Genomic DNA, 22,375 nt, shown 5'->3' with positions numbered 1-22,375 from the left:
CGCTAAATGAGCGACACGGCGACACCTGTCCACTTAACCCCTGACACAGGCCCACAAACCCATCATTTCTTTCTTGCTCGTCAAATATAGGTGAGAGATTTATATTCAAATTTGGGGGAAAAAACGTAATGTTTTTAGGAGACTAAATAGTCAGGAGAGCGCGCGTTCGACGAGCAAGAAAGAGGTGATGAGTGTGTGGGCCTGTGTCAGGTGGACATGTGTCGCTCATTTGATGGGAAAGGTATGTTGAGTTAGCGCCACGTCGCCAATTAATCCCCATCAGCAAAAGTCAAGCTGGCATTTAACTGATCTCTCAACAAATCGATAGACGAAAGTCTATTTTTCAATTTAGATAATAAATCGGGTGTATATTTGAAATATTTTAAAGTTTGTGAATACAGTTGAAATAACATATATTGTTATGTGTCTAAATTGAATTTATGCCATAAATTTAATTGATAGATAAAACATGGATTAAATAAATACATTTCCTAAAAATAACTTGACTTCTCGAGACTCTTCAATTTTGGTGAAGATTAACCTCACATATTTTATTCCAAACATTATCGAACTTGAATCGAAAAATATATATACAATATAATAATTTGCTTTTGTCAAACAGAGAATCATGCACCGCCGTTGATTAGGTAAAATTAAATTCGAATGTGCACAATTATATATGGCAAGAGATCATTCCTCAATATTATATTATAAATACATTGACATTATTTTAAAGGCAATAAAATCTTATAAGATTATGATCACGTACTATTTAAATTATTATTTTTTAAGACGTATTTCAATAGTGTATGTAGAGTTTTAGAAGAAAAAAAAAAAAGTTTTGGTATTTAGCCTTAGAGGAAAACTCTTCAAGTCCTTAAAATCAGGACGTGATTGACAAAGGCTGGTCGTAGTCAATATAAATTGAAAGAAACAGGGTTCCTTCAGTAAGCCGAGGAGAGAATGAAGTAGAGAAGTGAGGTTTTATTGTTGATCGGAAGACAATGGATTTAAAAGAGATAACCAATGAAGACCGCGCTGCCTCTCTTTCATGGCGGAGCCTCGGCCACAATCGTCCCCTTGGCCATCAATCTCAGTGGCTTCAAGCTACTCTCTCAGGTTTCTCCCTTCTTCGATCTTTTTTGGATCTAGGGTTAAGATCATGCTCACCCAACTTTTCATTATTAGGTTTTGCATGCTTGGTTTTCTATATTTGTACCTATTGCCTTTTGGTACACGTAAAAAGCTTGTTCTTGACCTTATGATAGTGCCTTTGTCTTCTCGTTTTCTTAAGTCCTGGATTTGCACTAAAATTTTAATTTGGATTAATTTCTGATATATGCTTAAAACTAAGTTCATCATGGTGTGAGTGTGGATACATATGCATGGTTCTCATACCTACCAATTTTGAGGGTCCCTTCAACATCTTTTTCCGATATATAGTTTTTTTGTTTTTGTATTCTATGGTATTTATAAATGAAATAAAACCCCTAAGATTTTTTTTTTTTAAAAAACAGTCTTTGAATCGCGAACCAAAGAGTGACCTTAATTTTTAGTCGTTTTCAATATTTTGCAATTCACATAATTTAGAATTCCTAAACAAATCAATCCAACCAAGTAATCCGTTTTAATTAGTTGTCTTGCCTTGTTGTTTGAGAAATTAGGAAAAAAAAGGGCCATTTGTATAAGTTCATGAGGATGATTGTTTCTTGGATCACAAGTCAATAAGTAGAGAAAAACAATACAAGGGTAGTATTTTTGTTTCAGTAATTACATGATTCACATACCTTTAATTGATAGCTAGCTGCTATGTCAGTCGACATATATATACCAAATTAAATTCTAACCATACAAAGATATGTGGTGGCAGATTTGGATGAGAAGACTAATCTCATGCTTAACATCATCGAAGAAGATGGAGATACATTTGCAAAGAGGGCTGAGATGTTCTACAAAAGGAAACCCGAGCTCGAAACCATGTTGAAAGACTTGCACAAGTCCTACCGTTTGCTCGCTGAGAAGTACGATCACCTCAGAACTGAATTGATTCAAGCTGCTCATCTCAGATCATTCTCTTCATTAGACTCGTTGAAATCCCAAACCATCGAGAAATGCGAAAAGGAAATTTCGGGGCACAATAGCAAAGTATCAAAGGCACCAAGTGCAACAACTGAACTAACTGATCATCCTCAAGTCTCTGATGATGATGATCTGAGTTTCTTGAACACAGAACCTGAGACAGACCTAGAATCCCATGAAGGATCACCAATGAGGAAAAAGATTGACCATGACAATATGGGGGAGAGTAGTTTCTTGCGGTGCAATTTAGAAATGGAGAAAATGTGGGAGGAAAAAGTTTCGGAACTGATAAGTGAAAACATGAAACAGCAGGCTGAGTTGATAAGGAGGAATAAGTATAAAAGTGAGACAATTGAGCGGCTTGAGTCTCGACTTCATAGTCTGATGGATGAGAACAGAATTTTGAAGAGTCATCTGGAAAACCAAAGCTGCGATGTCAGACAGCAAAACCAGCAATCTCATGATCATAAGTTTTCAAGGTCCAAGTCTAAGGGGACAACATTCTTTGGAAGGCTCACTGGATGCTCTGGTTCTTCTTAGAGTTTCAACTTAATTAGATGGCGTTTTAACTTTAAATTATGCTTAATAATTATCTTTCACTATCATCCTATATTTCTACCATATCAAGATTGTTTAAAAGATGGTTCAGTCATATATTAATTGACGTGACACTTTTTTTTTTGCCCACTTAATTGATTGATGTGACACTTTAGTTATGTTATAGTAATTGTTCATTTGTTTGACAACTAATTTTTTCTTTATTTTCTTCAAATTTTTTTGTATGGTTTTAATTGCTGCTTGTTGTTGCTGCTCTTTGTGGTACTGTGTGTTATTCGCTGCTGGTCTGTTCGACTTTTTAGCTGTCGGCTTTTATTTTTGGCCCGTTTTTATGTTCTTGTTGGTTGTCTATTGGGCTTTGTAGTTTGTCTAGTTGTTGTTTACTTTTGTTCCTAGGCCTGTGTTTTCCGTGGCTTGGGTTTTCTTGTTTGTTGGGCTTGCCTTTGCTTATCTTTTGGTTCTTAAATTTCTCTGTAATCCCAAGGTGTTTTTGCATCTTAATACGATATCACTTGCCTACCTGCATGGTTTTCCTTCGTACACTAATGAATGTGAAAAATAGATGGGTGGGTTGAGTCAAACGGGGTGGCAGTATAAACACTATACTATTTGTTTTTTCTTTGGACAAAATACTTATTATTTAGAGCTTATTTAAGTTCTAAACAATAACATGATTTTAAGCGATCAAGTTAAAGTAAATTTAGTATTCACATTATCGTTATTCAAAGTAACATTTAATTGTCTTTCTTAACAGAATTCATAACAAATGTGTTATTTTGTAATTTTTTATTAATTAGTGTATTAATTTAAAATATTTTTTTATTTGTAGACCAATTTGAAATACTTTTCTAGTTACATTTATAATGGAACCAAAAGAAAAAAGAGTATAGAAATAGAATACAAATGTTGTATAAAGGATAATATAAATTTCGGCGCAAAAATCAATCTCTAATAGTATATTAGTATCAAAGTATCAATCAATCAAAATATCTGTTTTATCTCAAATATCCATGAAATAGTATGATGGATGATGGATCCAAATTGACAGTGATCAGTGATGAATAAGATGATTTAAGGAATTCACATGGATTAAAGAAGACCAGGCTGCTGAATCTTGACTATTACGTCTCTCCAACTCCAAACACCCACAAATCTCTCTCACTCTCTGTCTCTCAGTCTCAGTCTCAGCTTAAAACACCGCACATCGAGCATTCGTGTCTGCGTTTCAAACACTGATGCACACTTAAACGACGACGACCTAAGCGCTCCCCATTGCCTATATTTATGGACCGGAGACAACGAACCGATAGCCCGGTCTACACTCGCCAGTGGACCGCCAGCGAGTCGGGCACCACCAACGGCGCCTCATCTCCAGCAATGTCTCCGGCGCGTGGCCACCACGCGCGGTCCTCCTCCGCCAGCAGTGGACTCTCGAGCGTCAAGCGCACTCAGAACTTCGCCGCCAAGGCCGCGGCTCAGCGCCTCGCTCAGGTCATGGCCTCGCAGACCGCCGACGACGACGACGATGATGACGACGACCTAGGATTCCGATACAGTGCTCCGCCACCGCTCTCTCTGTCGAGGAATGCCAACAGTCCCGGTGCTAAACAGCTTGCTAAACCTGTGGTTCCGTCTGCGAGGACCACTACCAGATCGCCTTCACCCGCGGTAAATTTCTGAGCTCTCGATTGTGCTCTTTTACTGAGATTTTCTAAATTGTCTTTGCTAATAAAGAGTGATTGAATGAATTGGTCGAAATGCAATGTGATCGGGCCTGATTTCTATGCAGAAGAACAAGAATGTGGATTTTAGTTGCTCTTTGTTTTGAATTTTGGAAGTACATTGCTCTGTGTATCCTGATTTACACTGAATTTGCGAAACTCTCAATTGTTGACTGTTGAGCTTGATATACATTGAATTTTTAATTTTGTTCCGTGTAATATTTCAATACTTATATCTCTTCTGGATTCAGATGATTATGGATACAGTGTTTTGAATGGTTGGGGAGGTTTGGGCTTCAATGTAGAGCGCTAATTGGATTTTCTGATAATTATTTAGTTAGCTCAGAATTTTGTAGAGGAAGCTCCTTCGGTTCCGTCAACATCAGCTGGAAGGCCTTCAGTGTCTCTTCGTGCAGCACCTCCACTGGTACCACCCAACAGAACAACACTGAGGACTGCAACTTCTATGCCACCGTTGGACCCTCCAACTAATAATAGGAAAAAAGAGAATTGGTAAACAATCTACTTCTCATGTCGTTTATATAATTGAAGGTCATTTATATGCATTTATAAGGTTTAGGAATTCGGGTGATTGGATGATTTCTTTGCATTCTAATAATGTTTTGTTCATCTCATAATTTACCTTAGGTTTGGTTATGATTCTTTTCCAAGCTTTTGAGAACTTGCCTACTTTGTAAGGAGTCCAATGTCTTTCTAATAAACTCCTTTCCAGGCTTGATATAACCTCGATCAAAGATGGAAAACTTAATTGTCTTTGGGCTTATGGGATTGGGGGCACCATTACGCGTGCACACACACGCACTCATATAGTTGTATTTTTTTTTTTTGTATCCTTGCTGTTTCTGCGAGACCGAATCCTTGCAATCAGCAGTAGTTCTATTAAATCAATATTCTGTGTTAGCTTCTGTAACTGAGAAGTCTATATGAGTAAGTGATACAACAAGTTGAAGATAATGGATGGGCATGAATTGCAGGTTCTTATCAGAAACAGGAAATTATAAATCAAAAGATTCGGGAGATCAGCGTGAGGCTTCTGCACTTCGTGATGAAGTATGCACATCAATTACATCCATTTGATTAATTTGCATCTAACATCTGATTATGTGGCATTTGTGCACTATTTTAAAGAAATAAGAAGGTCATTATTAGTATTTTTCCTATCCTTAAAGTTGTATCTGAAATAACTGTTCACACTGCAGCTTGATGTGCTACAAGAAGAGAATGAAAGTTTTCTTGATAAGGTGAAAGATCTTCTTCTTCTTCTCGTTTCTTAACTAAGTAATTAGTTTAGTTTAACTTATCCATAATTTGTTTGTGTATGGAAATTGTCTTACAGCTCAGGCATGAAGAAGAGAGATGTGATGAAGCAGAGGCCAGAGTTAGAGAACTTGAAAAGCAGGTAATATCTTTGTTCTTATGTTGTGCAGCATAACGTTTGTGGGTGTGCTCTTCATTAAATACAAACTTTGCTATATGTTTGCGAGTCTTCAGGTTGCTGCGCTTGGAGAAGGTGTGTCTTTGGAAGCTAAACTCTTGAGCAGGTGTATTAAAGTTCAAACAACCTTCATGCATGCACTCTTTCCTCTCATTTTTCTTTGATGACATTATCTGTCCTTGCTTTGCAGAAAGGAAGCTGCCTTGCGGCAAAGAGAGGTAATTAGTGAATCTTGAGATGATCTTTGTTTTGAATGTGTAAATGTTAAAAAATAACTATTTAACTTCCATATCATTATTTTACCTTAAATACAAGTCAGATCAACTTTCAATTATTAGTAGGCCACTTCGTGAGTAGAACTTCTCTGTTTCTATCTAACTTCTACAATGGGTTTACTAAACCAGAATGTGTATTAATTTTTCGGAAAAAAAAAAAAGTCCCTCTAAGGAGGCTTCTTTACTTTTTATAGGCTGCACTTAAAGATGCAAAACAATCAAAGGTTGGGGTAAATTCAGAGGCTGCATCACTTCGATCTGAAATTGAGGTAAATATGCTACCACGCAGTCCTTGTCTAAATCCAACTCTGAAGCATAACAAAATATAAATGACATGTAATTCGATAGATTAATACCATTCTATTAAAGACTGCGTTTTTAAAAGGGGTGCCTCACTAGAGACTAAAGTTTCCATTACATTTAGCACTTCTAGAACCATGTTTAAACTGCTACATCTAGATTTGTGCTTTTGCGAATGTTCCTTAAATGAGCAGACATTATTAAATTCAATATATTTACTGTACAAACATATTTTTAGGAAATGGTACTTGGAAAAGCGTTTTGGTGAGTCTTGAGAGAATGACTTTATTCTGCATTGCCTCTTGGAGGAGTTTTCTATTGTTACCATTGCTACATGTTCAGTTTTGTCTTTAATTTCTTGCTTGAATCAGAAAGCAAAAGAGGCGAGGGAAGCTGTCATGCAACAGCTTCATGGAGCCTTATCTGATGTGAAGGACCTTCGATTAATGACACAAAGAATGATATTGACTCAGGAAGAGATGGTATGTATATGCATAGTTGCATGGAGACTATTAGTAGCTTTCTGGGGATTAATTATTTAGTATATCCACATTTCAGGAAGAAGTAGTTCTTAAGAGGTGTTGGCTTGCACGCAATTGGGGCTTAGCAGCAAAACATGGTATATTTAAATGAATTTTCCTTTTTGAATTTTTATGACAATTCATTACTCATTTATACCTGGTTTTTGTTTGCTTTTGCTTGCTTTTTTTTATATAGGAAACAGAATAAATTTATTAATGAAAATGAAAACCAGTACAATGGAGGTAAACCAGCAGTCCACCTATCAAGAAAACATAAGTTTAACAGCTAACTATCATTACAAGACAATTAAAATGAAGCAATCTCTTGAGTAATCAGAGCTTTTGCTTGCATAATTGGATTTTGATGATGCTCGTTTATCATCTCTGTCTCTCAATCTTACACAATTTCTGTTATGCCTTGTAGGTATCTGTGCAGATATTGCAGTATCTAAGTACGAATACTGGTCATCCCTAGCTCCTCTTCCATTTGAGGTTGTCATTTCTGCAGGACAAAAGGCTAAGGAGGAATGTTGGAAAAAAGGCTAGTAATCTCATTTGGTGTTCTCTGTTATTATATTTTTCATTGACAGGAGTAGTTCATTGGAGTTGTTAAGCTTTAATACTTCTTGCCTTAAACAGGTGATGGTGATCTTGAAAAGAGAAGCCAACTTGTTCAGGACTTTGATCCAACTGGAGAAGGAAGCATTGAGAGTATGCTTGCAGTTGAAATAGGACTGAATGAGCTTGCTTCCTTGAAGGTTCACTTCTAATGCATTGCTCAGCTTATTTTTTTACCCCTTATATTGTTTTTCTTGTGTTATTTTCCAACTTGGGCACCATGTCGGATTACATTTGTCTTCTCTATTTATAGTCTTGTGTTAGCTTGATTTAGTGTTTCTTTTTTGGTAATGTGTTTCTTTATTTGCTAATATATATAATGGTTGTGACGATGAAGGTTGAGGATGCTATTGTGCTTGCATTGGCTCAACAACGGCGTCCACACTCTGCTCGGTTATCCATCTCAGGTATGCATTGTATTTGTATAACCCATTGGTATCGTGGTTCAATTTTCTTCTGATGTTTGCCATCATCCAACATTCCTGTTCTGTTCTGATACATACTGATGTTTTCAGATATCAAATCACCGGCTGATACAAAGTTTATGGAGGCATTTGGTAGGTCTTCATACTTTCAGATATCAAATCACCGGGTGATCCAAAGTTTACTGCATTTGAAAAATAAACAAATAAACTTCAGAATTTGTTACTACATTCTGGAATAGGAAAAAATCACCATGCATCAGGATCCGATCAATTTAGCTTGCCAAAACATGAATTTACTGGAAAGCTCATGTGCTGAAACTCATTAATTCTTTCTTTTTTAAGCATTGTTTGATTCTAATTGATAAGTTCTCCAGTTTTATATATGTCACTTTTTGACGATTGATACCATTCCAAAATTGGTTTTCATGATGATCATGAATATATACTGATATCAATGTTTTCTTGCAGAGTTGAGTCCAGACGAGTCTGAGGATGTTCTTTTCAAGGAGGTCTGGAATTTCATTTTGAGTTACCCTTTTTATTTTTTTGATAAGATTGAGTTAGCTGTATATGTAAGTGTACGCATGCAGGCCCACTTGATGTCGGATCAGCTCGACAGGTCACTCAATAGTTGCATAATCCTAGATCTCTGGCAACTTAGGGGTTTATGGGCCTTGCTATCATCTACCTTTGCTGAACTTCCATTTCTAACAGAACTATTTTACAAAAGGAATCATTTTTGCTCACCATGGTGGATGGGTGACACGTGTCACTTGACCACTTTTTTGTGACACGTGTCACTCATCCACCATGGTGGTAATGCTCACCACCACCTTTTTGTGGTGAGCAAAAATGGACTCTTTCACAAAACTATATGGCTGAAAATTTCAACTTAATAGCATGGTTTCTATTAATAGAAATATAGAAGCTTTGGTTTCTATAAAGAAATATAGCAGACCTGCCAAGGCATTTGAAATATAGCAACTTGATAAGATGGTCTCTTATCATAATCTTCCTACTTATTAGTCATTAATTTTTTTTTTTCTGTCTGACGAATATACTAGTCTTCACATTACTTTGGTATCATCCATTTTTGACGTGGGCATATTTTTATATCCTATTGATGTAATTATTTTACAACTTATTCAACTGCCACAGGCATGGCTAACTTATTTTTGGAGAAGAGCCAAAGTTCATGGTATAGAGGAGGACACCGCCAAAGAAAGAGTTCAGTTTTGGATTAACCGCAGTGGGCATTCACCAACTTCACATGATGCTGTTGATGGTAATTTTTACTTTGTTCCAAGAATTTTATGCTTCACTCCTCACTTTAGTGATGATACTTTCTATTTTATATTTGTTTTTCCTGTCCCTCTTTGGGGCTTTTCACTGGTCGTGCATGCCCTATTTTCAGTCTGCTCGTTGAAATGTCCTTAAGAATAGGTGCCAGTCTTCTAAAGATACATAGTGTCTTCTGCTTGTCACTGCACACAGTCCTCGCACACAAAATCAATGCATTATTTTTGAAATTCAACATAACAGTTTTGATTATGGTCTTGCTTATATGGTTGTTTTGATAATCAGTTGAGGAAGGGCTGGTCGAACTCAGGAAATTGGGGATTGAGCACCGGCTGTGGGAAGAATCCCGCAAGACAATTAATTGACCCGGATGCTTCCACGTCTATTGCACGTAAATTCACTCCACATTGAAGAACTGTGCTTGATAGTCAAGATCTCTTAGATGTTTGTGCTAACGAATCTTAATTTGTACTTGATATATATGTGTTAAATTTTCTTTCTGTTGGAGCACTTTTTATCTGATTTTCTGCCATACACGGGGGAACCAGTTTACCTTCAAAGGCTCACCAGTCGGCATTATAATTGTACAAAATGAAATTTCGAATATGCCTTTGTTATTTTATTTATTTTATAACTTCTTACTCTGAAATCGGACTATGGGAGCATTACATTCAAGGTTGTATCTACTATCTACTATGATCATTGGCATCATCCACGCAGCATAGGAGTTGTCCGAGAAAATATTACCACCAATTTCATTTACAATATTTGGTCGATAGAACAGTAACTGATATCTTCCGTTCATTGCTTCTGTGTATTTTTCTGGATTCATTTTTACCGCCCTTTAGAGTAAAGTTGAAAGCTGCACTAGTATGGTTGAGAATCATGAGATACGTTGATACGTTGGGTTGGGACCTCAATTAATAATCGTCAGATACATATTAAGAAGTCCCCACCCGGCATTAAAACCACAAAAATCAATTAAAAAAAATGGTTGCCCGTTATTATAGTGATATGGAGATGTTATTAGAGCTTCTTTTTGGAATAATGAATTATACGAACCAATCTATACAATGTTTGCTTGTAACATGTAATATGGACCATATTTACAGCTCGGGTGGCAAATACCCAAAAGAAAAATCTTTGTTAAACATATAATAAAAACCTTGTATTATTCTTCAGTACCATTTGTCTCTAGTCCAGCGTGCTATAGAAAAAAAAAACTTTCATTTCACAAGTGTATATATATTATGTGTGTATCTTTCCTCGCATGCCTCGACAGGTGAGGAGAAAGACAACACAATTGATGACGTATATCATCGCTATTTAGCTATTTTCTAGCTCTAGATGTGTTACCTAAACATTCACTTTTAAGTCTTTAATAATGGGTCCTGAGACAGAATAATTTTGGAAACTGGTTTTGTCATCTAATAGATGGAACGTTGTAAAATGGGTGTTGGAAAGATTAGAATCTTCCCAAACCCTTAATCTCAATCTCCTCCTATAGGCTGTTACTGTGAGGTCCCCTCGCTCTCTGGGGTCTCTATCACGCGGTCCATGGCACTTAGCACGCGCTGCAGGTTCTGTTCTAAGGCTGGTGAGTAAAATATTGTAGGGCCAAACACAAACTTACCACAAAAGCATGGGCAGCCGAGAAAGGACCAAGGAAGGAAATTGTCTCAAATTCATGGCTGATTGGCATGTGCACTTGAATATAATAGTCCTCGGTTTTCTTGGTGGACAGTGGACACCCCAGCAAAAAAGAAAAAGTATTCTTTTGGTGAAAAGGTGCGCATAGCAAACAAAGAAAGAAAGAAAGAAAGAAGCAAGAGAAAGACACTAGAATTCTAAAGGTGATTTTGACCCAATTCCCTTATCCATCAGTTTTGCCCTTTCTGTTTGTGGCATGGACCCTTCTTGGCTCAAAACGATTATGCCCCACCCCCTGTACACACTTGTTTACATTATTGTGAATCTTCATCCACTATAGTAAATTATACATAAATTGTCAATGTCACCTTGAAATTCAAAGAAGATTACCCTACACTTAAGAGGATTCTATCATGTTTTTCCTCATAATTATTACAATGGAATCATTATATTGGATTGGATTGCATTACAATAAATATACTTTTCTTACTGGTTGTGAAAGTTTGTATGGAAGTTAGTTGAGATGGGTCCCCAAAAGGAAAAGGCAACGTGGTGGAGGAGGTTTCCAAGATGAAAATGTAGCAGCATGGAGCAAGTGGGTGGTAGGCAGTACCTTTTGATAGGCTTTGCCTTTTATATCTACAAAATAGGTGGTCTAAGCTTGGTAAAATAATAAATGTCACATTAGACCATGTCTTGCCACGCATGAATTGACATTTTTTCTCCAACATGCTCAAGTGAAAACCATTTCCCTCTTGACCCCATCATCACTAGCTAGAGAGAGAGAGAGAGAGAGAGAGAGAGAGATGATTCAAAGTCTCATTTTCTAGTTTTCACACTTGTTATTGTCAATAATTCTTCCAAGTTTGTCTGAATTTTGTTAGTTTACCCAATTTTCCTTAAGATTTCACCAACTTCTTGCTGGACTTCTGTACATATTATAAAGCAACTTCAGAGTATTAGAATGGATAAAAAAAACTGAGTTCCATAATCTTTAGGGAATAAGAGGCTCAAACCTCAAATATATTGACATGAATCTACTGCCATTCTCTTTGTCCACACACAGACACCAAATCATGTACGAAACAACATATTATAGTATTTTAGTGAGGCACTCACAACTGTGATTCAAGGATTGAAGGCACTCAATTATGGGTTTAAACATGCTTGTCTTGCTAGGCCAAGTATAGGAAAGAAAATAGATATTAATTTAAAAAGTCACCTAGCTTTTCCCCTTTAAACAACTAAATATAAATTATATAATCAAAAGAACCCATCGAGGGAAAAATTAGAAGAAAAAAAAGTCTGAAAAAGTGGAACCGTGCTTCCATTGCAAGACTTGCACTGAAAAGATTACACAATGCTTATGCAGTTATGCAAATTGTTCCAGTGCCATTTTAGGCACATTTCCCAACCAAAAGTTGGCACAATAGCACAGCCTATTTCTTCAAAAGTGACCCAAATGCAGGAAATGCAACAGGCAAGTATGTTTTGTTTGGTGAATGGTGACGATAAAAACAAAAAATTGCACGCGGATTAGGCAGTAAAAATCTGAATAAAACGACACATTGACATGGGTAGTCTAAGTAATTGCGCGAAACAATGAATGAGTTTTTTCAGTACTTGACGACACTTTCCAAGACTCCAAGGTGCCTTGAGCAAGATTGAGACCTTACCTTACCTAGCTCACAAGAAAACAAGACATGGAATAACGGAAATCGTTTTTGTCGTATTTCGCAGTCTGATAATTAAACAAACAATGGAAAAGAGGCACACTGACACACGTGACGTGATAGTTTGATAAAAAGTTTATTATATTTGGATTATTAACAAAAAATACCGATGATTATATTTGGATGATGCAAACAACCAATTTATTAAGAGAGGATTTTTATCCCCGGATGACCGGTTTTTACGATATTACTTTTTTTTTTTTACTGGCAAGTGACAAGAGTAGTTGATTTTGTTCAAGTTGCATTTTGCTTTTGGTAATACTAGCAGCGCAAACTCTTTTATCAATTTTTGGCTATTAAATATTGTGGTTGAGATGATAAGATCTGAAATGCATTGTATTGTAGTAGGGTTAAAATGAGGCTCATTTTATTATAAGGTATTTGACAACATTCTAATTTAATCACAAACATTCAAAGCCTCAATCTTAAGTTGCGGGTCACTTTTTAAAAATCACTTAAATACACACAAGTTAAAAATAACACGGAATAGCAACTATATTCCACGCGATCGGTCTACTTGCAAAAACACAACTAAAATTGTAATTGCATACAGATTTTGCATACACATAGAAGTGAGATTGAGAAGAGACTGAAAGTGAGATTTTTGTTGGAAGGAGCGAATTGCTTAAGAATGACACTTGACAATATAAACATGCTCAATACCTAATTCTTAAGAATATTAACCTTATTATAAATTTATAGAATAAGAATATTACATATTATACAGTACACTTGTCATGTATCATAAAGTAAAGTAATTCATTCTTAAAATTAGGATAATATAATGTGTTTTATGTGTTTTGCAAAAAATATATATATAAACCGAAACAAGAAAATATCAATGCATAATCTCTCAACCCATAAATCTATTGGCAAAACCCAAAAGAACGTGCCTTTTTCTTTTTAATCTGAAAATTGGGGGTAACTAGCTACTGACATTGGCCCTCATAAGTCATAAGACTCATAACTCATGATTCCACCGAAAAGTAGATTAACAAAAAGTTACAAAAAATTGTAAATTTCACTCATAAACATAAAAGATATATTTATTTTTAAGTCATAATGAATGACTTAAAATTAAACTATTTTATTGACGTCTATATAACCTTTATAAAGTTACACTTTATTTTGTTATGATGCAGTCTATAAAAAGTTATACTTTATTATGTTACGATGCAGGATGTAACTCTTCTAGAGTTACACTTTATAATTTCGTAGAATTACACTTTATTGAATGATATAGTATTGTTTTAAGGTTAAACATTTAGAGTTTAGATTTTATGACTTCATATTTAGGTTTTTAGGGTTTTAGCCCTAAATTCTAAAAACTATACCATAAACACTAAACTATCAAAATAATTATAAAAAAAATTAAACTAAAACTTGGGTATGCTTAAATCACTTTATTTGGGTATACTTGAGTTTGAATAGTATTGAATACCTCATACTTGATTTTTTTTTTTAAATCGTGGCTTATAAATATTTTTTTGTGTCTTAAAAATAAATAGATTAGAAATTTGAGTTTATGACTAAAAAATGGTGCATGTTGTGGCTTATTAATAAAAAAACTTACAAGAAAAAAAAATTGGGATAAATTTTATTTATTTTTTGGGTCCGACTGTCTACAGATAAAAAGGTTGGGATAAATTTCTTTGGAGACATAATTACAAAGTAGTTTTCTTCTTTCCGACCAAAATAAAAATTCTAGGGAGACATAATTGCATTAGTCTTCACCTTTCAACTATTTTCTGAGAAAAATAAAAAGGCATCACAAGAGGTCCTTGACCTTTCTCTGGGAACAGAGTATTTACAGCGAATCCAAATGCAGTCTCTGCTCTGTAGGTGTAGATTTTGGCGTAAACACAAGAAACAAATACATTAGTCCTGTAACATCTCTGTGAATTAACACAGTGACTTTAAAGCACACATTCTCTCTTTTCATTTTCAGCAACAGTAACACCCCATTTGCTGACTAAGCCAAATCATCCCCAGTGGCACGCACATAGGCACCACTGAGAGAGAGAGAGGGAGAGAGAGAGAGAGAGAGAGAGAGAGAGAGAGAGAGAGCAACAAGTCTCTCACAGTTTCACATGATCACATCTGTTTCAGGTCCAAAGTTTCTGAAGGGACAAAAGTTCCAAACAATAATAATTACATAAAACAACGTCTCTCCTCTTTATATAGTGCCCCCACTATGAGCAACATTTCAGCTCAACTGACCCCCATTCAAGCTTTGAGCTTTCTCAATCTCTAGGTTCTTTGCTCTCTTTCTACTTCTACTGAACCCATGCTTTCTTTACCATGGAAAACCATTGCAATCACTGTGATTTTGCTCCACATAACTTCTTCCATTCAACCACAAGCTTATCCTCTTTCTCGGCTTGATAGAATTACTCGGTTACCGGGCCAACCCCAAGTTGGGTTCCAGCAGTACTCGGGTTATGTGACCGTTGATGAGAAGAAACAGAGAGCTCTGTTTTACTACTTTGCTGAAGCAGAAATAGATCCAGCTTCCAAGCCTCTTGTTCTCTGGCTCAATGGAGGTTCCTACTTCTTACTCGATAATATAAAATTCTTTTGTTTTTCTTTGATACTGAGTTTAAAGAGAAAGAAATCTTTCTGGGTCTTGATGGTTTTTCGTAATTTTGGTCTGCAGGGCCTGGTTGTTCTTCTCTGGGAGTTGGAGCATTTTCTGAAAATGGACCATTTAGGCCTAGCGGAGAGGTTCTGGTTCGAAATGAGTATAGCTGGAATAGAGGTAAGAGATACTATTCCATAGAGAATGCACGTTTTGATTTTCTTGAATTCATTATTGGGTAGTTTCAAAACAATCCAATGGTGCTGACTGTTCAACATGCTCATTGATTTGCAGAAGCAAACATGCTGTACTTGGAGACACCAATTGGTGTGGGGTTCTCTTATTCAACTGATACCTCTTCTTATGAGTCTGTAAATGACCACATCACAGGTATGTTTCACCGGATTCAATTGTTAACTAAATTTTATTACATTCTCTGTATTTGAATTTTCTTCCCATTTTCCCCGTAAGAAGAAAATCTTGCAAGATAAGAAAGAAGAAAAACCATATTTGCAAATAGTTTGAAACGGCAGAAAAAACACAATATCTGTACCGAACATTCCAGTCAACTTACTTTCCTGTAATCTTTCTTCCTTCTTTTTTTTTTCCCCCCTTTTTAAAAAGGAAAAAGAAAGTATATTTATTTATTTTCAAAGTTCCATTTGAAATCTTTCCAGTTCTTTTTACACCAAAGATTCACAAGAATATTTCATGATGGTGTTGCACTATGTTTTTTTAATTCACTTTACAGATGTGCCATGTTTGATGCACACTGTTGATGTTTTGTTTTTTTTCCTTCTGAGTTGACAAGTTCACCTTTACAGGCTACCTTTGATTTGTGAACTTTGTCCTTGTTATCTACAGCCAGGGACAATCTGCTCTTCTTGCAAAAGTGGTTAGACAGATTCCCACAATACAGAAATAGAAGTTTGTATATTACAGGAGAAAGCTATGCTGGTATTATCTTCTTACAGTGAAAATTACTTATTTCTCAATCAAGATAAATATAATAAGTGATTGAGGAACTGATGCCTTTTGTTCTCCCCAAATTAATAACTAGGTCACTATGTTCCCCAGCTAGCAGAACTCATGCTCCAATTCAACAACAAGCATCTATTCAATTTAAATGGAATTGCTGTGAGTAGTTTATATCTTAAAATTTTGAACTTTGCATTTTGACCATGACATTTGGTTGAGCTTTCTCCCTCTAGATTTTGGTCTAAAATTGTTGTCCTCATTGCAGTTGGGTAATCCAGTACTGGAATATGCTACTGACTTCAATTCAAGGGCTGAGTTTTTTTGGTCTCATGGGTTGATATCAGATTCAACATTCAAAATGTTCACTTCCATTTGTAACTATTCAAGATATGTGAGTGAATACTACAGAGGCTCGGTTTCACCTATTTGTTCAAAGGTGATGAGCCAGGTGAGTAGAGAAACCAGTAAATTTGTTGACAAGTATGATGTCACCCTTGATGTTTGTATATCATCTGTGTTCTCCCAATCCAAAGCCCTCAATCCCCAGGTGAATACCATCTATCACAACCTGAAATTATGATCCATTTTCACAAAGTTTGTATCAGTCTCCTAACTGTTTAACTTGTTTGTTCTGGCAGCAAGTTACTGAGTCAATAGATGTATGTGTGGAAGATGAAATAGTTAATTATCTGAACAGGCCAGATGTGCAGAAGTCACTTCATGCCCGTCTTGTTGGAGTTCGTCGATGGGCAGTTTGCAGCAAGTAATTCCCTTTAGAAGATATAAATTTGAATCTCAAAGTAATATTTTCCTTCAATAGTTGATTTGCTTATTAATCGTCCTCTGTATAAATGACAGCATACTGGATTATGAGCTGCTCGATCTGGAGATACCAACAATCACAATTGTGGGCAAACTCATTAAGGCAGGAATACCGGTCTTGGTTTATAGGTACATGCTTCTCAGTTCTTACCTTCATATCTCTTTTTATGTTTTGACAACACCAGTTACATCACAATACTTTGAATTATCCTAAAGATTATTGCAGTTGACTGAACGTTCAACTTTTAACTTTCAGTGGCGACCAAGATTCTGTTATCCCATTGACCGGAAGTCGAACATTAGTTCATGGACTTGCAGAGGAATTAGGACTAAATACTACTGTGCCTTATAGTGTATGGTTTGAGGGGCAGCAGGTGAATCTTTTATTGGAGGCTTCTAAAATTTAAGATCTTTCAGGTTCTTTCTATTAGAAACTTGTAATTTGATAAAAGGGCTCTTCATTGTTTTTCATGACTTTTAGGTTGGTGGGTGGACTCAAGTTTATGGTAACATGCTTTCCTTTGCCACCATTAGAGGAGCATCACACGAAGCACCATTCTCGCAGCCTGAGAGGTCGCTTGTACTGTTCAAGTCATTCTTGGAAGGCCGGCCCCTACCACAAGCATTCTGATCTACTGATCAGTTAGATAGGGTCCGGATTGAGATTGTAAGAAGCTTGGTTGCAAAGATCAATCATCGATCTGAGCATGAAAATTGCATTTGTTTGTTATTTGTTTCTTGTTACACGGGTTTGTCCACACTGTGGAATGTAGAAGAAATTTGTAAACATGTGAAGAAGGGAAAAAGCAAAAAAAAGGAAGTGTTTTTTTGTCAATCTTCAAGTTTTCATTTTTGTATATCAGATTCAAATAATTAATCAGTTTAAAAATAGTCTGTGTGAAGCTTAGATACTTTTACTGGATGCACTGCTCTCACCCTACAGAAATTAATCAGGAAACAAATTAACAATGATATGTTGCTAATCCAAAACCAACCTAAATTGATACTATTGCATAAACTACAGCATGCCAAGAGAATTTATCTGGATTAGCATATAACTCATCAAAATAATATGACTTGATCAAGAGGTTGCTAAAGAGTTCTTAAAGTGGTTGGAAACTACAACTGGAGCTTCAACCTGCATTTTCATGCAATTGAACTGCAACGCCAATATAGGCTTTGATAACATCACAGCTATGCTCAGGTTTTGGTCATTATCCATGCATTCTTCGGTTGTGTGATTATTGGTATTGCAATTATGGATTTCTGATGATTGTTCTCTCTCATTCTTTAGCATAGGAGATGGTGTAGATACTTTTGCTGGATGCACTGCTCTCACCCTACAGAATTTAGATCAAGAAAACTAGCAATCATACATTGTCACTTGAGTTTGGTGGAAAATTTTGGAAAACCATTCAAACCATGCGAATGTTCTAAATGTATCATTTAACAATTATGAAGCTTGAGGACTGAGGAGCATAAAAAAAGCAACTGAAACTAAAAGACAACCTGCATTCAATCTTGCAAGAATACTTGAGAATGTCGGGGTTATACTCTGTACGACCGCTACAATTTCAAAACACAATGAAATGAGAGATAAGAAAAAAAAAAAACTAATTATAATAGCATAGACTCATAAAACACAAAACCAAGGGAGAAACTTACCTAAAACTTGGAAGTGTCATTTTGATTGCTGGCCCCATCCACTTGTCAATATTCAATGCAGGCACTGCCATCATCAAACTCATATGATTAGGAAGATTGAAGATTAAATCAAGGGTGAGAGTCAGATAAAAGAAACACCCAAGCGCAGAGTTATTAAGAACTTATAGTTCCCTCTCTAGACTCTACCTAGTTCAAAAGGATGTCACATAAGCCGGATGGTAAAACCATGCACACTCGTACTAGACCACTGAGAAGTTCTCACATCCTACCACACATCAATGATGAAAACGCCCTGCTCTATTGTTGTGCAGAGAAACTACGACAACAATGTCCGGACATATTTTTTTTTAAAACAAAATTGATGAAATATGCCAAAAGAAGTGGCCAATCTACAATGAGACAACATATACTAATGAAATCAATATTCAGATTAACCAACTTACCAATTGTGGTGAGGTTGATATTACAGATGTCTTTGGCAGCTGGACCCTTGATTTCAGTAACTTGAACATCCATACAATCTCTTGAATCACAGAAAGCAGCACCCATACCAATTACGCTTAGAAATCCACTGCTTTTGCTATTTGGTTGCTTTGAAACTGCTGTAATTCTCTGTTTTTATACAGAAGGCAAAATTACATATTAAATAAATAATATCTTTTAGTTATGGATGACTAAAGGCAACATTAGTGGATTTCTTATGAGTATTATGTAGTGGAAAATTAACTTCAAAATGTTATGCAAGCTGTGGAAAAATGCTTTTAATTCAAATATAAATCATAACAGACTACCTTAGAGAATCTCGCAACTTGACTTGGGAGCCCTACTTCCTGCAAGAGAGGACTGCAAGCACCATCAGAATCATGGATGACAAATAAGAAATTATGAATTGAATTGTGGCAGCAACATGATCAAAGGTGGATAAATTTATGGGGTTGACGGCCTAATAGAAGTAATCTTCCTTTCTGTTTTTGTTAAAAAAATTCTCCTCTTGCATTTTATCTATAATCGTACACCCCTCAAACATGATTAGCCAAAATTCCTAAAAGATATTTTTCAGTATGTGGGCTGTGGGATATGTTGTCCAAAAGCTTAAAGAAGTTTAAAGTAAAATCAGATTTCAAAGTTGTGTTGAGAATTATGCAATCTCCCACCTTTCGTCCATGATCACAAGCTTCACCGCTATTCACAAGCACCTTAGCTGCCCATCTGTTTGACAAAAACAAGTAAAAACTACTTATAGATGAAGTACTTCATAGCCAATATTTCTGCAACAATTATATTTCATCTCTAATGCCCAAAAGCTTTGGGCTAATCACACCCTAAGCTTGCATGTACACCAAGATTAATGGTGTACATCTTTCCTCACAAGATTGTATGCTCTTCATCTTATTATGAAGAAGAAAAATAAGGTTGAGTCAAACATACGCGCAAGATGTTGGTGGGCTCCATACAAGTCCAGAAATCACAACAAGCTGGATGAGAGAAAATAAAGGCAGTTATCCTATTAGTGACTGATTGAATAAACTCAAAAGAATTGTTCTTTTCTACATTTTGCTAAAGCTAACATCAAAAAGCTAGTTCATTTCCAGGCATAGAATCACTCTTATTCATTAACTTTCTGGATCAGACAATCAAACAGAAGAATATGCAACCTCATCAAAGACTCCAGTTGGACTGTCATCATAGCTGGCAAGAAAGAAGCCACCAAGAGTATACCTGCAAAGTGTAAACATTTTAGTGATCAAATTCTTAAAACACCATGAATCACATGAACCCCTTATAGGAGGAAAATATCAGGAGCATTAACAAAACAAAAGTGAATGAGAGCCACCAAATCTATCTAGGTTGTAAACACCTTTAAATGTGTGCTCCTGATACCCTATACTATTCTTCTTTACTGCTCAACCATTTGAACAACCATGTTACTAAAGATAATTACCCAAATGCTTCAACTAATCTGAACTCTTTTGGGATGCAAGCTCGAACAGTTGCTGCTTTGACGAGATGGAGCTGATACAATGCACTGATAAGAGAAACCAGGGTAATCAGCAAAGTCCTTTTTTCATGACTGAGAAAAAGGGTATCACTAACAACCAGTGGTAATTGGGACTTGGGAACAAAAAGCAGCAAAACCCAAGTATTGTTGGACACTTACCTGCCTTTGAATATCCATGGAGGCTTGCCATAGCCCGAGGAACCTTTTGTTTCTCCACCATCCATGAACTTAGATTACTTGAAGAAAGTGTTTTATATCCAGGGAGTTCCTAAACAAGAGTGCATATTTTAGTAGACGGAAACAAAAATTCAAGGTAACATAACAGAAATACAAAGGGTAAGTGGCCTAATGGTGCCAACCCATGCAAATTGCAAACATCACTTGGCCCTTTTTGGTCAAGATAGTGCAAAGATTTTCTCAGTCATGTTATGATTCTACCCTGTTCTCTAGCAAATACATTCTTGAATTGTATGGTCAGGCACTGCAAGATCAGGCATTTCAACTTCTCTTATTTATTATGTCTTACACTAACAGTTGAAAAAGTGGTTTCTCCAAAGGCAGAATTCAGAAAACGCAAAGGCAGGCCCTTAGTTTAATAAAGGAACACAAGTAAGAATAGCTCACCTTGAAGAAACGAAAACAACCAAGACAATTAGCTTCACATAACAAAGCTGAAAGCCCCGCACCTAAAGAATGAGAATAAGGGATTGAAGCAAGGCTTTTTGGCTTGAATTATAAAAAAAGACATGAAACACGGAAGGGAAGAGAGTGAAAACAATGAGTGGGCGAGAGAGAGTGAGGGAAAGCAAAAACCCAGAAGGGAAGGGAACAGAGTGACAGCAATGAGTGGGCGTGAGAGAGAGTGAGTGATAGATGAATTTAAGGAAGGCCAAAGAAGGCAACACGTAAGGGGATTGGTTAAGCTGAGACATCAGTAGCCGTAGGAGTGAGTGGATAGGACTTTATCAAAACCACAAGATTTCTGATGTCATTTGGCGCCAACTGAAATTAACAATACCATTAAAGTCCATTACTTACCATCAAATATCAATGCAACTTGCCCAACTGCCAAGAGGCCCAACACCACCTCTGTTTCCTTTTCCTTTTTTGTAAATTTTGTATATGGTTTCATTATTAATAGTTATCAATGATGACGCAATCATAGGAGGTGGTTTTTGTTTGTTTCTGTTTCTTAATTCTCTAGATCTAAGTAAACTGGATCCCAACATCATTATTATACTGGTTTTTGTGAATATCTTTTTGATATATTAAACTTAGTGTTCCAGCTACTTTAACTCGTATTTAATCAATTGGGATTTGGGGCTTTGGGTTCTTATATAAAGTTTCTAATGTCTCTTCTTTTAACTCCCCTCTTCTACTTAATTATTAATTATCAATCAGAAAAACCCTAGCCGGCCACCCAAAAGAAAAAACTCTTTGTTCTCCTCAACCTATCCACGGGGGAGGGGTGGCCCTTGTGTTCTTACAGACTATCCTCCCTTCGCCCCTCTCTCATTTGTTTTTATTTTTATTTTTTTTTTGTGTTTTTATTTTTGTCCTTTGGCATATTCTCCTCTCAATAAGTGAAAACGTTTCCATCTCTTATTGCGAGAGTTTCTTCACATGTCGGTCATGTTTTCACCGTTTACTACTGCTCGGTCATGTTTCAGCCTTGACTTAGAGATGCTGGTAAGATTG

At 36.2% G+C, this 22,375-nt stretch overlaps 4 protein-coding genes across 4 annotated transcripts; 3 read left to right on the top strand and 1 right to left on the bottom strand.

Moving 5' to 3' along the window:
- The first annotated feature begins 965 nt into the window (after positions 1–965).
- Positions 966–2,765, top strand: LOC147294637 (uncharacterized). Its single transcript, XM_086234237.1, has 2 exons — positions 966–1,119; positions 1,871–2,765. Exons 1-2 carry the CDS (start codon positions 1,005–1,007, stop codon positions 2,617–2,619), a joined length of 864 nt encoding a protein of 287 aa, XP_086090363.1. The 5' UTR covers positions 966–1,004; the 3' UTR covers positions 2,620–2,765.
- An 853-nt stretch (positions 2,766–3,618) lies between these two features.
- LOC147294636 (myosin) lies at positions 3,619–9,901 on the top strand. Its single transcript, XM_086232405.1, is given in 18 exon segments — positions 3,619–4,305; positions 4,696–4,871; positions 5,354–5,429; positions 5,579–5,620; positions 5,716–5,778; positions 5,871–5,920; positions 6,005–6,032; positions 6,284–6,358; positions 6,761–6,871; positions 6,948–7,008; positions 7,335–7,451; positions 7,550–7,668; positions 7,866–7,935; positions 8,044–8,085; positions 8,422–8,462; positions 9,112–9,238; positions 9,538–9,611; positions 9,613–9,901. Coding segments are annotated over 18 exon segments (1,707 nt in total). The 5' UTR covers positions 3,619–3,921; the 3' UTR covers positions 9,664–9,901.
- Positions 9,902–14,811: 4,910 nt separating this feature from the next.
- SCPL45 (serine carboxypeptidase-like 45) lies at positions 14,812–17,837 on the top strand. The gene is made up of 10 exons (XM_086230470.1): positions 14,812–15,178; positions 15,292–15,393; positions 15,508–15,603; positions 16,078–16,170; positions 16,274–16,350; positions 16,457–16,738; positions 16,830–16,954; positions 17,050–17,142; positions 17,270–17,387; positions 17,495–17,837. The coding sequence occupies exons 1-10, from the start codon at positions 14,923–14,925 to the stop codon at positions 17,642–17,644; spliced, it is 1,392 nt and encodes a 463-aa protein (XP_086086596.1). The 5' UTR covers positions 14,812–14,922; the 3' UTR covers positions 17,645–17,837.
- A 150-nt stretch (positions 17,838–17,987) lies between these two features.
- LOC147294634 (protein NEOXANTHIN-DEFICIENT 1) lies at positions 17,988–21,530 on the bottom strand. The gene is made up of 11 exons (XM_086230471.1): positions 21,302–21,530; positions 20,837–20,945; positions 20,621–20,704; positions 20,334–20,397; positions 20,107–20,153; positions 19,833–19,887; positions 19,470–19,508; positions 19,122–19,290; positions 18,679–18,742; positions 18,523–18,579; positions 17,988–18,353 (listed from the first exon to the last, which is right to left on the bottom strand). The coding sequence occupies exons 2-11, from the start codon at positions 20,899–20,901 to the stop codon at positions 18,095–18,097; spliced, it is 903 nt and encodes a 300-aa protein (XP_086086597.1). The 5' UTR covers positions 20,902–20,945; positions 21,302–21,530; the 3' UTR covers positions 17,988–18,094.
- Between the last annotated feature and the right edge of the window lie 845 nt (positions 21,531–22,375).

This window comes from Dryas octopetala, chromosome 2 (assembly GCF_963921425.1).
Source record: "Dryas octopetala chromosome 2, drDryOcto1.1, whole genome shotgun sequence".
Lineage (NCBI taxonomy): Eukaryota > Viridiplantae > Streptophyta > Magnoliopsida > Rosales > Rosaceae > Dryas > Dryas octopetala.
This window is presented reverse-complemented; position numbering and strand designations above follow the sequence as displayed.